Source organism: Solea senegalensis, linkage group LG6 (assembly GCF_019176455.1).
Source record: "Solea senegalensis isolate Sse05_10M linkage group LG6, IFAPA_SoseM_1, whole genome shotgun sequence".
Lineage (NCBI taxonomy): Eukaryota > Metazoa > Chordata > Actinopteri > Pleuronectiformes > Soleidae > Solea > Solea senegalensis.
The window spans coordinates 25,513,293-25,531,421 of record NC_058026.1 but is presented as its reverse complement, the minus strand read 5'-3'; the positions used below and the strand labels follow the sequence as shown (position 1 = coordinate 25,531,421).

At 40.0% G+C, this 18,129-nt stretch overlaps 1 protein-coding gene across 2 annotated transcripts in view; it reads left to right on the top strand.

Moving 5' to 3' along the window:
* The window catches only part of LOC122770460 (venom factor-like), a 48,292-nt gene extending 31,058 nt beyond the window's left edge, over window positions 1-17,234 (top strand). For both annotated transcript variants that reach the window (XM_044027326.1, XM_044027325.1), the window contains 15 exons: window positions 1,991-2,104; window positions 2,197-2,350; window positions 2,504-2,667; window positions 4,288-4,443; window positions 5,289-5,348; window positions 6,056-6,146; window positions 6,642-6,693; window positions 6,919-7,006; window positions 7,928-8,017; window positions 10,291-10,396; window positions 10,629-10,718; window positions 10,798-10,881; window positions 11,098-11,178; window positions 12,301-12,448; window positions 16,871-17,234. In XM_044027326.1, coding sequence (XP_043883261.1) covers window positions 1,991-2,104; window positions 2,197-2,350; window positions 2,504-2,667; window positions 4,288-4,443; window positions 5,289-5,348; window positions 6,056-6,146; window positions 6,642-6,693; window positions 6,919-7,006; window positions 7,928-8,017; window positions 10,291-10,396; window positions 10,629-10,718; window positions 10,798-10,881; window positions 11,098-11,178; window positions 12,301-12,448; window positions 16,871-17,015 — 1,623 coding nt within the window. In that variant the 3' untranslated portion in view covers window positions 17,016-17,234. The remainder of the gene's footprint in view (window positions 1-1,990; window positions 2,105-2,196; window positions 2,351-2,503; window positions 2,668-4,287; window positions 4,444-5,288; window positions 5,349-6,055; window positions 6,147-6,641; window positions 6,694-6,918; window positions 7,007-7,927; window positions 8,018-10,290; window positions 10,397-10,628; window positions 10,719-10,797; window positions 10,882-11,097; window positions 11,179-12,300; window positions 12,449-16,870) is intronic.
* Window positions 17,235-18,129: the final 895 nt, after the last annotated feature.

The following is an 18,129-nucleotide window of genomic DNA, read 5'->3' as shown; positions in this document are numbered from 1 at the left end:
GCCTGAGAAAAATACAACAAATACATGTGATGCAAAAGAAACAACAGATTTAATCTCCTATAACCCATCTGTGGGTCTTGACCTGTGGAATGACTGTAGTGGACCATAAAATGCATACATCTTTAGAGAAAATATGGAGAATATATATATGTACATATATATGTATATACACTGTATTAGGGGTGTCAAATTATCACTTACAGTAGACAGACAGACAGACAGACAGACAGAGGGAAATTAACAGCTCCAACATCAGCACACAGCACTGTTAAGATTAGATTTTTTTTTTTTTTTTGACTTCAGTAATTGCGATAAGTAATTACAGTCATATTTATTCTGTTGTTTTTAATCGCGTCAATCAAATTGTTTTATCTCTAACTTAACGGTTTCTGTATGCGATTTTAAAAACAGCACCATTAATAAAGTTAGTTTACCATGTTAGCAATTTAGCAGCCATAGCAAAGCTCTTCACCAAACTAAACTGGAGGAGAACAAGTGTGAGCGACAGGCTACTTTATAAACCCTTTCAGAGCTACGTCACAGAAATGTGCACGCGTAGTTTGAGGTCAGAAAACACAATGGAAACTAGTAGTAACTAGTAGAAGTACTAGTACAAGTTAGTACAAGTAGAACTAGTCGACAGGCTACTAGACTTGTTTGTATACAATGAAAGGGTCTATCTGGACCTTTTATTTGTATTTTCTAATTACTTGTAGTTTGACAGCGGAACACCGCATCTGTTCAAGTTTGTTAAAACAATAACTGACAATATAAAACCACTGTTTTTTGTTATATATCAATCTTTTGATCTGCCACAATAATTCATTTAAATAGAAACACATCAAGGTAAGAGCTTTTTTTTAGGTGAGATTAAAAAAGAGATTCATTATTTAATTAATTACAGATCATAATTAATTTTTTAATCGCTCGACAGCACTAATATATACTTTTTTTTTTTCTCCATCCAATATTGTATCAATGTATAGGCCCCATATTTAAAAAATACCCCTGCTTTTTATTCAGCTTAAAAATCAATGGTTCATAGTTGGCTATTTTAGTCATTTCCCCAAACATTGATTAAATGGGATGTTGTTTTTTTTGTTTTCCAATGCTGGGATTTCTTATAGGACCGTGTAGAAATAAAGTGTTGAGAGTGTAAAGAAAATGAGTGTTGGATATTATCTGCTACAACTCTCAGCACAGCCGGATAAAGCATAGTGTACCTTCATCAAACTTCTTCTGCCTCCTGTGATAAATCCTGGAAGAAGACTTCCACTCGTTCTTTCTCCCTGGCCGCCCGCAGCACTGCCTCTCTGTCTCCTCAGGAAATGAGGATGTGTTGGTCTCTGTTGATTTCAAGATCCCGGGTCACCAGTGCTTCAGTGAGAAGCTTCTGCACAAACCCATGTCTAGTCCTTTGGCTCTTCCCACGAGTCCCACTATCTGGGGTTTGTTATGGCGGCCGTCAACTTAACTGTCTCCTGGAGCTGCGTGGACCAGCGTTCCTGCGCGGGCCTTGAATCCTTGAATCTGGCCTTGATCTTCCAGGGATGAGATTTGGACTGCATCCATGCCAGATTTGAATGCACTCATATCCGAAGCGAGAGAGTTTTCTGAACTGTCTGCAGTCCGTAGTCTCAGTCCCTCCCGTACCTATTTTCTGTAGTTAGAATATTAAAATCATTATTTTAAGGCGGATGGCTTTACATAGCTCTCCCCGATGCCGCCATCTTGGGTATGTGCTCCACCGGAAGCATTTTTTTTAAAGTATCAAGAGATCGGGCATCTCTAGCAGGGGAGAGTTCCATATGGTGGGGGCCACAGCCGCCAGATTTCATGCCATGTCTCTGTACAACAGCAGTAATTGAGAAGGATGATATTGGACTTTACAGATTCCAATTAAGTTGGACAAACCCCCGAATCAATGAATTAGGTTCTTCTCCTCACCTCCTAACAAAACTCAGAATTTTTATACTGCTTGTGTCTCCAGGGCGGCCTGAGGGGTGACGACCCTGAAATAACCCTGACAGCCTTTGTCCTCATAGCATTAGCTGAGGCTAAGCAGGCGGGGATCAGCTGCACTCGTCCAGAAGTGAACGTGGAGGTAATTTACACTGAAGCAACATTCTTTACACTGTATTGCTGTAAACTCCATACTATGATCAGTAGATAGATACAAATAATCTGTCATTACAGATGGCCATTAGAAAATCACAGGACTTCCTGGAAAAGTCACTGGTGAAGCTGAGCAGGAGACCGTACACAGTGGCCATCGCCTCCTATGCGCTGGCATTGCTGGGGAAAAAGCGTTTCAACCCAACACAAACATTACTCAGGGCAGCAGGTCCAGGTAACCTCTACACTGTGTTTCCCACGTACCCTACCCTGCAACAGCATCACGCTACTGATTCTGACATGAAGAATATGAATGTAAACGTAGTAAATAGAAGACAATAACATAGATAATGTATAATGAGTATCCTCCCTCTCCTCTCTCCACAAGGTCACAACCACTGGCCTGATAGCCACAACAAACTGTTCACCTTGGAGGCGACTGGCTATGCTTTACTGGCCCTGGTGAAGTTGGGACACATGCAGGAAGCAACGTTACCATTCAACTGGCTCAACAGTCAGCGGAGAAAAGGTGGCGGCTTCGGTTCCACTCAGGTACCAGCGGGGGGTTGAGGGGGGTCATGATAATATCCAGGTCAACTGTAATAGTTAGCTGTAGGCGACTAGACTTGCTTGAGTTAAGGTTGAAGATGTTTCACTTCTTATCAAAGAGGCTTCTTCAGTTCTGACGCACTGGTGGAAATATCCAGGTATTTAACCCTCATGAGTGACTGTTGTACAAAGGCCTTTTTCAGTCTAACCTTATTAAACTGAAGAAATAGATCATTTCTTTTGTCTTTTCATGACGACTACTTGTCAAACATGAAACCCAAGTATTTATGAGATAGGACCTGTTTGATTTCTTGATTTTGGATGTTCGTGGGAACGTTATGATCCAATGGTGATCAGTTTGTTCTAGCAGTGATTGTTTTGAGAGCATTATTGTCACGCCACTCAGCGACTTCATCACTCCACATTGTTGCAGTGCAGGGTTTCTGAGTCATTAAACATGGTGAGTAAAACTGTATCAGCAGAATAAATCAAATATATTGATTTGGTGTAATTGTACAGCAGTCGTCGGTGTAAAGCATTAACAGAACTGCTGAGTTCACGCATCCCCGAGGTCGTGACAGCAGAACTATCTGGACTCGGGTTTAGTCCCCTTCCATTGTATGAAACGCAGATGACAGGGCAGAAATAGTAATATCTAATATCTAATGTTTGGTAATAATATGAACCAGCAGCAGCATCTTCTGTTCCTCGTCCCTGCTCATTTGCAAATTGATACAGACTGAGTTTATCTTGTGTTGCAGAGCTTTCATTATCACAGGGTCAGAGCTATTGGAGGAAAGTCCTTTGGTTCTTTTGGACGTGGGATTTTAAGGCTTTATATGTGATGTTTTCCATTATAAAGGAACAATGTGCAGAAGACTGTTAGCCACACTGGAGCCAGCTCATCAGCACAGTTCTTCAGGAGGAAAGCACTAACACCATCCTTTTGGAGTTGTGTGTGTTTTCCTTATGGCTTAAACTTGATGATAATTCTGTCTGTGACAGTAGGTCTAACAGCTTGAAGTGTCTCTGTTCACTTGATTGAATGATATGAAAGTTCAAATCTAGAAAAGAAAGTGTTTGAATCATTGGAAAAGTTGGTTTCATGATCCACCATGATGGATTTAGTTTCATGGTGTCACTGTTTTTTTTGATAATGACAATACTGCCTCTACTGTTCAGGTTAGTATTGCATTGTGCAGACACAGCTAGGCTTCTTATGTTAAAGTAAATATAGTTTATGATATTCATTCAGTTATCATTGACTTTCACAGCTGTAATATTTTGTAATAGGATAAGTAACATTATCCCTGTCTGTGTGTGTGTGTGTGTGTGTGTGTGTGTACAGAGTAGGACCATTTGCATTAACAGCTTTTCATCAAATCCTGTGGGAATAAAACTTGAGTGTGTGTGCACATGTTTAAAGCTGCTGACAGTGAAGAACGTCCTCCTCCTCCTTACATCACCTCATGACAGTGTTTAGTGAAAGAAATCAGCTCATATCATGGAGAACACAAAAGTAGATCACATACAGCAGCTTCAGCTTTAACTTTTTTAAGTGATCAATCAAAGGTCAGAGTCAACATAAACATGCTGGAAAAGCCTTTGTTTTTGTCTTCCTAGTCCACCATGGTGGTGCTCCAGGCGCTGTCTGAGTATGAGATCAACAAACCTCCACCTGGTGACGTCAACCTGGACGTGGATGTGAAGGTCGCAGGACGCAAGGACATCCGCTACCATTTCAACCCCAGGAGTGCGTATGCTGCTCGCTCTTCCAGGGTGAGACGATTCCCAAGTATGCAAGGATGTACGACTGTGGAGTACATACTGTACTCGCCAAGTACGGGATTATACAAGTACAATCTCTTCAATTGGAACAGCAGCGTAGTGCTTAAGACTCATTACTGCCACCTACAGTGCTGATAAATGAACATATAAAATACTTGTATAAATGCATATATATATATATATTGTTATTATTTTCACATCTTAAATATTTTACCTAATTGATTCATTTATTTTTATTAAAATATACAGTACCATGTGGAAAATAGATACATTACAGCAGAGAAGTATATACTGTATATACTTCTCTACACTGCTGTAATATATATATATATATATATTAAATATACATATAAATATTATATGTATACATATATGTATATATAATATATATAACAATATATATACATATATGTATATGTATATCTAGACATATACATATATTTAAATACATATACAACGGCTGTGCGATTTTAATATAAATCCAAAATTCAAAGTTAAAATAAATAAAATATTAATAATATACAAACTTACAAATCTATGGATCACACCAAGTATGGTCTGAGCCAGTGGATCATTTCATCAGGACAGGCCGAGGTAACGCTGCTCTGCGTCGGGCACAGAGTTGGGATACATTCCCAAGTACGCTTAAGTCACCACCCGATGCATACTTGGTAAAAAACAACAACTCACTGCTCGCGTACTTGGACTGAGGCTGATGACGTTTATTGAAGTACGGACATTGAGAAACGGCCTCTGTGAGTTCACTCATCTGTTGAGTGTACTGGAATATTCAGATCTGTATCACGAGCAGGTCTTTCTCCTCTTCTGTCCTGCAGTTGCCTGCAAATCTTGACCTGGAAGTAGAGGCTCGCGGTGGCGGAGAGGGAATACTGGAGGTATGATCACATGGCTGACTTTTTAAAGGTGCAATAATCAATATTCAAACTAAATATTACCATGGAAATATAGAGTACTGGTGTGACATCACACTCAGCCATTATTGGGCCTGTGTTTTGGGAGCCTTTGTGCTCTAGTGTTCATTTTATATTGAAGTACCCATTGGAAACACTTGATCCTTTTTATACAAATAAATATGCCACATGCGAATAGGATTATTTATGAGTTTGTTTGATCACTCTCTCATGAATTTGTCAATTTCACTTTCTCTCCGTTTACCCATTGTCACATGATTTATGTTACAGCAGCGTGAATCAAAGAAGTGTGATTGATGGTACCCTGTTTAAGCCAGTGCTGCTGCAACCCAGCTTTAAACGACATATTCATTTTGCAGTAATTAAAAATATGGAGCAAAAGAAAAAATTGTACGACAAGTCCAGGCTCTGAAGAGGAGGATCAGTGGGCTGCAAAACCAAGCCACACAGTGTAGAAAGGCAAAGCACACAGATCCTGGTAGTGTTTTCACTGTCTTTCACACAGACATGTGAACACAGTACATGCACACACATGTAAATTGCACAAAGATCAATTTTGTCAGACTGGGGTAATGGATGGACGTCATCAGACTCTTTTATAGTTTATAAGAATATTTTCTCTGTGTCGTCTCATCTATACTTACATACATGTATGCTTCCTTTGATCTAAGGTCGTGACCTATTACAACCAAATGCATGAGGTGGACGAGAAAAAGCCGTGTGAACACTTTGAGCTCAGCATCTCCATCCAAGAATCTAATGGTAACTGCAGTTTTTAAACCAGATAAGAGATATATGGAAGAGAAGTGCTGCCCTATCCTTGTTATTAATGAATGATGTTTTTCATGTTAATACAACACACACATGTACTAGGTCTAAGATACATTCGTCACATTGTTAAACTTTCCTACTCGGCTCCCCGACTGTAGTTAGAGAGCGTAGAGGAGACACTCTGTTGTTCTCCAGGGCTGAACAAGTAGTTCAATGACCCAGTGAACTCCACACGGCAGCTAAAACATATGGCCCAACAATCAGAACCCAAACACACTGACGTCATCACGCACCGCGCACCTCCTGCTCTCTTAAAGGAATACACTCTTAATTCTTAAATCTCATAACACATGTTTGATGATGAACGTGCACACATAGTTATGAATGGAATCATTTCATGTTTATATTCTGGTGTGGCGAGAATATGCTTCTGTGGAAATGGAATCTGCACAATAAAAAAGAAGATTTTGTACGTTTCTGTCACAGAAAAACCTCCAGCAGATGTAGAGAACTCCTTCCAACTCACCATCAAAGTGAGGTGAGTTCATTTATGTGTCTTTAACTGCACTACAAGTGGAACTTCATCTGAGCTGTAATTTATTCATTTATTCATTCAATATTGTCTGTGTCTAATCCTGTTTATACTCGATGAGCTGCACTAGTATTACCATTTTGATTATTCCATGTAGAAGTTTAATGTTTAAGTTTAGTTTGGCTCATGTTGACGTCCTGCTCAGTGCTGTTGTCTCCTTGTCCTCCACAGAGCTCTGGGACCCAGAGACGTCAGGATGGTGGTTGTGGACATCAGTCTGCCAACTGGCTTCAGCCCAGAAAACTCTGACCTGGAGATGGTAATTAACCTCCATCATACTGCAGCGATTTGCAATTAGCTTTGTGAGGTAGTATTTTTGAAAAACTGTGCTTCCCACAGTTTACATTCTGGGAATGAGGTCCCGCCCCCTATGAGTGGGTCTAAAAAGTGCAGAATTAGTGTTGCGGCTTCAAGGCTTGGACCAAGTGTTTTTTACTTTAAATGACTTTTTCCTTGAATCCTTGAGTTCTTGCTCCATATGGTGTAACTATCATTTCAAAGCAAGACTTTCATAGATTTACTGTTGTTTTTTGACGACTGACAGAACGCCAAATACACAAACAACCTTTCCTGGGTTAGACCAACAAAAGTCTGCCAGGTCACCATTTAAGCAGAGCTGAGATAATAGAAAATACCCTCAAGCTTTTCAGCCGCTGCAGCTGAAATGTTTTATGATCCATCCATGACAATATTACATCGTCCGTGGCCTAGAGGAAAGGGAACTTGGCTTGTAACTGGATGGTTTGCTGGTTCGACTGTCGACATGTCAAGGGCTGGTGTACCTCTGAGCATCATACACAGTCCCCATTGTTTCACATTGATTGGGTGAGGTGGACATTATAAATTGACCTCAGTCATGGGGTCCAGTGCAAAAAATCTCTGCCAAATTAAATCTACTAGACCACAGGCTGCTGTAGAAACTTTCAGTATTGTCATGGATGTCAGATAATAAAACTTAACTTATCTCAAATACAGTCAGGTTCATAGACATTTGGACAAAGACACACATTTTGCCATTTTGCCTCTGTACACCACAACAATGAATTTGAAATGAAATGATGTGATTAAAGTGTGGCCTCACAGCTCTAATTTGAGGGATTGAATGAATAACTCACATAAACTGTTGAGGAATTATGAGCATTTTATCTTTGTGTGTGTGTGTGTGTGTGTGTGTGTCCAGCTGTCCAACTCAGTGGACCGTTACATCAGTAACTTCCAGATTGTTGATAACCTGAGCGACAGAGGCTCTCTGATCCTCCACCTCTTCAAGGTAATGACACACTCCACTGTGGGCCAGTTCACTATCATTATAGTGTTGGGATTAGGGGCGTGATTGGTTATGAATTTAGAATATTAATAATTAATTAATTATGGAATAATTAATTTCTTATAAACAAGTTGAGTAAAACTCAAATCGGGGTACCACTCCTCTCAAACAGAGGAGAACAATCGGTTCTGAATGAACCATTAATTCATAACCTCCAAAAACAGTCTCATAAATTAAGCCGACTACCAATTTGGATTATGATTAATAATTAACATCAAAACCTACACCCCAGCCCGCCCACTCCGCTCTGCATCGACAAACCGGCTCGCTGCCCCCTCACTGAGAGGATCGCAGAGGCACTCGCAGAACTCGAGACTGTTCACTGTCCTCGCTCCCAAATGGTGGAACGACCTCCCCATCGACATCCGGACAGCTGAAAGCCTCCACATCTTCCGACGCCGACTAAAAACACATTTCTTCCGACTGTACCTCGACTAAGACGACAAAAAAAAAAAAAAAAAAAAAACCTTGTACATCGCACTTATGACTAGCACTTCATTGTTTGTTCTACTTGAAGCTCTTACTTACTTCTAGCTCTTATATGTACCCAAATGTTTAAATGCACTTTTGTAAGTCGCTTTGGATAAAAGCGTCTGCTAAATGACATGTAATGTAATCTTGAATGAGCTGATCCCCAACAATAGTGTCTGCTTACTACAGAGACAGGATCTCCATATACATGTGGAAAAAGTGAAATACAGTCAACTGATGGCAGGGTAAATCGGATTCATGGAAATTTGTTGTAGCGACTAGATGAATAATATTACTAACAATAATAATAATAACATGTGTATATATATAATTATATGTATATACCATCACAGCTCGAATGAAAGCAGAGACTCCAAAGAATCTGTGGATATAAGTCAAAGCACTCTACACCAAAGCACCACCAAGATATTGTTTATTCTTTGAATAAAGACAACAGAAATCACTTCGCTGAACGACTACTGTGAAATTGCTCTTACTTTCTGCAGACAGAAAGTAATGAACGGCAGAAATCAATTAAATATTTACATGGGGGTCAGAAAACCAGTCATTATCTGGTGTGACCACCATTTGCCTCACACAGTTGATTGTGCAGGAAGTGGAACAGGCTGTTGTAGCCGTCAATCCATAGCATCCCAAACATGCTCAATGGCTGACATGTCCAGTGAGTGTGCTGGCCATGCAACAACTGGGATGTTTTCAGCTTCCAGGAATTGTGTAAACATGGAGCAACATGAGGTGATGGTCGTGGATGAAGGGCACAACAATGGGGCCTCTGGATCTCGTCACGGTATCTCTGTGCATTCAAAGTACCATCAATAAAATGCACCTGTGTTCATTGTCAATAACATAAGTTTAGTCTGCAGTGAAGTCAGAGACGAATGGTGCTTTGTCCGTGAGAGACCTGATGTTGAAGAGGGAGAGTTTGAAAGTGATGTGGGAAGGTTTCTGAGTCTGCGAGACAGAGATTAAAACAGAATGTCAACAGACCTCCTCACTCGGTTTGGGTAATTATTTGTTGTGAGGCTGGGAGATTTTGTAATTTTGTTTTCCTTCATTTGAAGTCAAACTTTGCAGAGATGATGTTCACCTGTTGTACTTTGATTTGATTGATCGTTCCAAGGAGATACTCATCCTGAAAGTGAATTTTTTTGTGTTGTATGTTCATATTTACACAGCTTAACAAATCCCACAAGTGCTCACTTTACTGTGACACACAAACTAATCAAATAGACTGCTGCCGTCTCACGAGTCAGAGACCAGGTTTTTCTGGAGTTCTTCTCGCACAGAAATCCACTGTAAATGTTGTAAACACAACAAACAGAGCAGCGTTTGTACCGAGTGAATAAACATGAGCATGCTGAGCTTGCGAGGACTGTGATGTAGTAAAGTGAAGTACGATGTGTTGTCAACACGGGATCTATTTATTCTGAAAAATAAAACTCACTGCTGTATCTCCGGGGGGCGTGGCTAGAGGAGGACGGTTAGTGACGACAACATGGAATGATCCAGCTAATACGAGAATTCATATGTAGTGGGAGGTGTTTCGCCAGAGAAGTCAGTATACACACATTTAACACAAAATAGGTCATTCAAATACTTGAAAAACTCTTTAAAGTTTCAGTTTGTTGTTCTTTTTACTCTAGCTGGTTTGCTGATTAAAATGTGGTCGACTCAGGAAATCAACTCCTTGGCTCCTGAGTTCTAATGTCCTCACGTGTCCTCAGGTGTCACACAAGGAGCCAGAGATCCTGATCTTCAGGCTTCAGCAGAGCTTCAAAGTGGGACACCTCCAGCCGTCTCCAGTTAGTGTCTATGAGTATTATAACCCAGGTATGAGAACACACCTGCACTGTCACAGCTCACATCACTCCACCCTGTAGCTTTGAGTTAAAAAGAAAGTTTATATATAAGTTGTGACACCAAGGATGTTAACTATCCTGCTCGTGGTTTGTTATTTATTTCATGCAGACCAATACCACCCAGTAAGTCATTTAATAATTTAGAAATAATTCAGTTTAAATATTATGGTGTCACCTGTCATTTGTCCCTGCTTTGTCTTTAGATCACCGCTGTAGTCGTACCTACTCTCCCAGCGAGGACAAAGAGGCTCTTGCTCAGATCTGCAAAGACAACGTCTGCCGCTGCACACAGGGTGAGTGTGGACCAAGACCTGCTGCCAAACATCTGTCTGTGTGTCTTTTTCACTGTCAGGTGTCTCTTTGTTTCTCTAGGTGACTGCTGCATCTCCAAGGCTGACACTGAACATGTCCATAACAAAGACATAGAGACATTTGCCTGCAAGAGCTTACACCACGGTACACACACACACACATGCGTTTGCAAAGCATTTGTAGTGAGGACACTCATAGACATAATACATTTCCTAACCTTAACCATCAAGTGCCTAACCCTAAAACCAGGTCTTAACCCCCCAAAAAACCCTATAAAGTTATGGGGAGCAGACAAAATGTCCTCACAAGGATATAAAGACATGTTTACACAGAATGTTTAATGTTCTTCATGTGCTGCAGTTTTCCAGGTGAAGGTCGTGAGTGTCAGCAGAAGTTACTATGACAGATATGAGATGGAGGTCACACAGGTCATTAAGCTGGGTGAGTCAGTACACACACACACATACACACACATGTGTGTGAGGGGCAGTGTTGAGTCGAAGTTATGATTAATTCCAAATTGCATGATGGGATTTGTGATAATTGTGAAGAAGTTATTTTCTTTTTGTTTTATAAAAATGAGCCAAGCAAACTTTGACGTATTTTTAAATTTCACAAATTTAATCCGATTTTAAAGGTTTTGAGTATTTTTTAGCTCCGGTGTGTTTTTTATATAGTCGGTAAAAACAAAACAATCCATCCGACTACCTATAGGTTGTGCAGAAAAAGGTATATAAGACACTCTTATAGCCTCTGTATGTACGTTTTAACATAGTAATGGGAAAATAAAGCAGAGACACCCACACACACACACACACACACACACTTGTGTTTCTAGGTCTGCTAGACACACTGCATTACTGGGTTTTTCAATGAAAACTAATAACATTTTATGTAAAAAATACTTGTTTATGTTGGCCCAGTTATGTGTAATATAAGTATTATGTGTTTTCAATATTTATATTTGCCATTTACTTCTCTTAGACCTCATTTATGAATATATGTCCTCTTCTTTTCTAAGAAAATGCAATAAAAAGGAAAATCAATAAGAATCAGTTGTATGGGTTACAAACACACACATATGAAACAAGGCTTTTCATCACTATTCAGGTGTAATAACTACATTCCACCTACAATTTCCACACATTTCACATGTTTGTCACAGAGAATTATCCAATGAGTCTGAGGGCGAAAAAATATTAGCAAACATTGAAAATGGGTCCCATAGACCCAAACATCCATACGTAAGTGTAGATTTAAAATAAACAGTTGTTGCCTTAAAAATAAGCTTTTTATAGGTACTGGCCTTGCTTGATAAAGGTTGCCATCTTGAGCAGTCATGTTTCTACAGTAGCCCAAATGGACAAACCAGCCACAATGTGTCTCACATTTTGAAAAGGTGACTTAATAACTGGTGACATCCTTTCTGTAAACAAAAGTCTTTAAACTTGTCTAGCTTCACTTAATGTATGAATGTTGTGTGCTTAAATACATGGAATTGAACCGCTGTTTCAATGCTTTACATTAAGTGCAGTATGTACCATAACTTCTTCTACCAACCAGGTGAAGAGGCTGGAGTTGAAGTCGGCCAGAAAAGGCTTTTCATGTCTCATGGAGGATGCAGAGAAGGACTCGACCTGAAGCAGGGCTCACAGTACCTCATCATCGGGCCCAAAGAAGACCTGTGGAACCTCGACAGTAACACAAACAGGTAACAAGAGCAGTGTCATACATAGTTACAGTACTGGGCCGCACAGCAGTGAGTTTGGGGCCTTCCTGGGTTTTTCTGGGTTTGCCAGATTTCTCACACAGTCCAAAAACATGCAGATGTGAGAGTGAATGGTTGTTTGTCTCTAAAGCTGTGTCTCAATCTAGGGTCTGGATCCTCTTAAGTGCATGATTTGTCGTCTGGATGTTGTCATGATGTGCACATGCACATGAATTGCCAACTCCTTCACGTGCCCGATCTTTTGAATCAGCAGTCAGACTCTTTTTTAACCTTTATTTAACCAGGAGAAAACCCATTGAGATTAAAAATCTCTTTTTCAAAGGTGACCTGGCCAAGACAGGCAGCAGCACAGGGAACACACAGTTACAAACACACAGGCACAAAGTTAATAGCACTAAAATAAAGCAAGTCAATTCACACTGCAACAATCTTAAAAAAGAGATTTCAGACAACTATTTAAAACACTGACATTTTAAAGAGTCTAGCTCAAATTTCTTCATTTTCAATTTAAAAGCTTTTAACGAAATTAATTCAACAAGTTCTCGGTCTTTCTACAGCACAGTTTACAAAAGTCTTTTTTACCCTGTTCTGTCCGCACAGTGGGGACAGAAAGCAACACCACATCCTGTGAACGTAAAGGAAGTGTGGACCAGCACTTTCCTACATGATGAAGGAGCATAAATAGTTGGGTAGCACACCAAGTATTGCCTTATATAAATAAATATGTTATAGTGACAGAGTCTACGAGTGGACAAAGCAGGCCACTCAAACACTGCTCTACAAACGCTTTACAGTTTGTAATCAGGGATGAATGGTACGCCGAGTCAATCATATTAAGACACTGAACAGAGGTATGCATGTACAACACATCACCATAGTCCAAAACACATCACCATAGTCCAAAACACATCACCATAGTCCACCATAGTCCAAAACACATCACCATAGTCCACCATAGTCCAAAACACATCACCATATCCAAAACACATCACCATAGTCCACATGGTCCACCATAGTCAAAACACATCACCATAGTCCAAAACACATCACCATAGTCCACCATAGTCCAAAACACATCACCATAGTCCACCATAGTCCAAAACACATCACCATATTCCAAAACACATCACCATATCACCAGAAACACAACAGTTCACACAATGAGCAAACACTAGGCATCAGTGGAGAGAAAAAAATCCCTCTTAACAGAAGATGAAATCTCTGACAGAACCAGGCTCACACATGTGCAGCCATCTGCCTCGACTGGTTGGGGTGGAAGGAAAATGGGGGACAGCGGAGAGGTGGGGGACAGAAAGGGGGGAGAGAAAGGACAAGAGGGAGATGAGGTAGGAGCAGATACACAACAACTGTATCAAGTTACAAGTTTATACACTCAATGATGACATGTTTATAGCAATACAATGTAATTTATGAAGCAGCAACAGAGCCTTTTTCCCTGTGAAGGACACAGTCTCCTGTGTTTTCAGGTTAGCTCACGTTACCTTTTGGCTGTCTCCATGTTTGTCGTGATAGTATGAATTCTGTACCATAGTCCAAAACACATAAAACAGTAGCAGCCACAAGTCGCTTTTTTACAAGAGAAACACATCTTATTTCGAAAATAAAAACTCAACTTTAGCCTCAGCTTTTTAACCAAATAAAGCACATGAGGCAGGAGGTGAGGGAGATGTAACCACCTGTATTACACTTCCCTCCAGAGCAGTAGCGGACCGTCGGGTTTCAGTCAGGGCCTTCAGTAAAAAAAAAAAAAAAACACTCCATAGCGCACACGCACACCACTGTGCATCTATAGGCTACTGCATCATTACCACCACATTTCACAAACCACTATATGACACAAAAACAAGCTTCCACATAAGCATAGACGTCAGCTACGCGGCGGAACACGTCCCCGGCACTATTTATGATCAACAGTTTTGTCCTCACCACTTCTAAAAAATTTAATAAATTCATCATTAACACTCCAACTACCGTAAATGATGTACCTCTTGGGTGTAGATCTTCCTCTTGAAATAATTTCCTTCTTTTCTCCAAACGATTGCCGTGAAAAGTGCACACGAAGGAGATCAGAAACATGAGGGATCAGTGGTGTTAATGCAGTGATCATAGTTTACTTCAAAACCGGCGTTGATGACATCACTGGGGGCTAGCGCAGACACATCGCTGGGCCTGGGGCGTTCTGTCACTATGATATCACATTTTGATTGGCTGACGACACACGTCAGTCAAAGTTATAAACAAATAGGAAATGGCAGCTTCAACGAAAGGCCAGCAGTACTACTAGAGCAGGTCCACGGAGCTATGATGCGTTTAATGACATCCAGGAAAATCCAGCTCAGCTTCACTAAAAATAACCATATTCTTTCTGGAAATATAATCATAACATACTGAAAAATTCATTGAATTCAGACATGTTCAGACACACATTCATTTGATTATTAAAAATAATAATATAATAAAAAAAATATACTTTTTTGATATTGTCAGGGCCAGCAGAGAAGGCCCTGCTGTCCCTGACAGCCCACCACTGCTCCAGAGTGACCACAGAGGGGACAGCTCTAGCTCTAGAACCAGTGAACCACATTTTTGTTTGGTCTTATCTGCATAAAGAACAAGTTTCAGCTGATGAAGTTTATTTTGGACGACAATAAAAGCATTCTACAGTTTTCAATAGCCTGTTGGTGAGTTGGTGCAAAGCAATAAATAAACAACCGTGTCATCAGCATACAAATGGAAATTAGCATCCAACACGTTTTTATCAATGTTATTCATGTAAATGGCAAATAAAAGTGGGCCTAATACAGAACCCTGTGGTACACTCTTGCGGAAGGGTAAGTTGTTTGAACAGAGACCGTCATGATTAATGCACTGGGTCCAATCACTGAGGTCATTTTGGAACCAAGAGGCTGCTCGCTCTGAAAGTCCTGAGTTGAGAAGCTTGTGTTTTAGAACATCATTATCGACTGTATCAAATCAATAAACAGTGATGTTGTTTCTTATCACGTGCAACAGAAATGTCATTAACCGCCTTCACTGCAGCTGTGATGGTGCTGTGTGTTTTTCCATTGAAATGCAGATAAAATGTCATTAGTGTGGAGAAAGTCTTTCAGTCGGTCCCTCACCAGAGATTCTGGACTTTTTGCCAGAACTGACATGTTAGTTGTTTCACCTCCTTTTAGTAAAGGGAGAACAAATGCAGATTTCCATGTGCCAGGAATTTGATTATTTAGCAAAGTGAGGTTAAAAAGAGAAGTCTGCTATGAAATCACCTGCAATTTTCAAAAAGTATGGCTCAATATGATCAGGTCCTTGAGGTTTTCCAGGATCTTTTAGAACTTCCTGTAAATTGAAAAGGTCTGTAGAAAGTGGACCGTCAGTACAGGGCGTCACTATTGTACAGCGAGTGGAATCAAACAGAGAGCCAGACAAAATAAAACTATTAAATATCTCCATTTTGTCATGAACAGCAACAGAAGCTGGTACAACATGAGAATCTTTGCTCACGGAAAGGGATTTTATGGTTTTCCAACATTTCCTTGGGTCATTTAGGTTTTCAGTGGTGACAGACAGGTCAGAATCTGATAGGAGCATTTATTTCTAAGTTTTCTAAAATCAAGCCAATTGGAGGAAACCCCAGTTTTCCTTGCCTTAGCCCATGCCAAGTTACGTTGATGAATAATGTGCTAACTCTGGGGAAAACCAGGGATTATCACGACCCTTTATTCTAAATCTCTTAAATGGGACTTTGATATATTCTAGTCTATTTAAAAAGGTCCAGGCTGATTCCACATCAGGAATGAGCTCCATTCTCCTCCAATTAAAATTAAACAAATCATGAAAAAACCTGCTCATTAAATGGTTGTGATTCCTCTTCAAATGACACGTGGCTTAGATTCAGGGATGTTCATGTTCCTGACAGCAGCAACAACACAGTGCTCACTTCAGTCACTGCAAAAAACACCAACAGCCAAACTTTTATGAGTCAGAATCAAATCGATTAAAGTGGACTTTTCAGGGCATTTGAGATTTAGATGAGTGAGTAAGATTTACATAATCATCTGATGCTGGCTTCAGAGGCAGAAGAACTGTGATTCAGGACTTCAGGACCTCTCTGTGTACAGATTCAGTCATGAAGCACAAAGAAAGTAAGTCAATGTGATTAAAGTCTTTTGAGGAACGAGCCACAGGACTTTTTACATTCGTGGAGGATATGGCGAGTGGAGCATGTAGAGGTTGAAGAGGAGAACCACGAGAGTCTCAGTTATTTACCTCAGATTCAGATGTGTGACATTAAAAATCAGAGTTTGCGTATTTCTTAATTAGGATAACAAAATATTTTAATCAATCATGAGAATAATAGTGTGTTTGCTGTGTGTTTGTCAGATTCATCTACATGTTGGGAAAGGACACGTGGCTGCAGCGCTGGCCTGCGTCTGCAGAGTGCTCCAGCAGTCCCAGCCTGCAGGCAACATGCAGGAGCCTGCAGGACGCTGCGCAGGAACTGTCCATCCACGGCTGCAGACTGTAGACTTCATGATCATCACAACACTACACAACACAACACTAACATCACACAACACTAACATCACGCAACACTAACATCAACCACACAACACTAACATCAACCACACATCAACCACACAACACTAACATCAACCACACAACACTAACATCACACAACACTAACATCACACACAACACTAACATCAACCACACAACACTAACATCACACAACACTAACATCAACCACACAACACTAACATCACACAACACTAACATTACACAACACTAACATCAACCACACAACACTAAGATCAACCACACAACACTAACATCACACAACACTAACATCAACCACACAACACTAACATCACCAGGAAGTGTCTTGATTGTGAAGTTGTTGTGAACATAATAATGTTTAGATTTACTGCTTTGATTTTAATTACTACCACTACTGCTGTTAGCATTACTGTTAATGCTAATGCTATTATCATCCTCCATCTTTCTTCTATGGCATGTCCTTTTCTGAGGGTCACATGAGGACCTAGAAGATGATGAAGATGCAGGGGCGGTCCTAGACCATTTGGTGTCCTAGGCAAGCTTGATTGATGGCGCCCCTTCCCCACGAGAAAATAACTCATGTCCAAAGAATTGCACATTTATTAAAACAATTATAATACAAACAATAGAACAATATGTGCAAAAGAATAAACTTGTTGAATAATAAATATACAAAAAATAAACTTTGAACTTTAACAGTAGTGCAACATCTGAGAACAAAAAGTGCACACTAAACAATCAATACAAAAAATTAAACTAACAATAAAACATTGTGTGCAAAATGAAATACTGTAAAATAAGATTCATATAACCTATTAATCAAAATATAATATATAAAATAAACAAATAAGGTTCAAATTCACCCCAAGTGAATAGAATAAAATATTCTACTACACACACAATATCACACTTCATTTACAGTTCCACCTTTCTGCCTTCCTTGCCTCAAAGTCATTGATAACCTCCTCGTAGGAAATCTGACCACCAACCTCATGGTTTATACTTATGGTGTCCAGACCACTGAGGCGCTCTTGAGCCATGGTGCATAGACATTATAATTTTAATTCTTTTTTTTTTTTTTT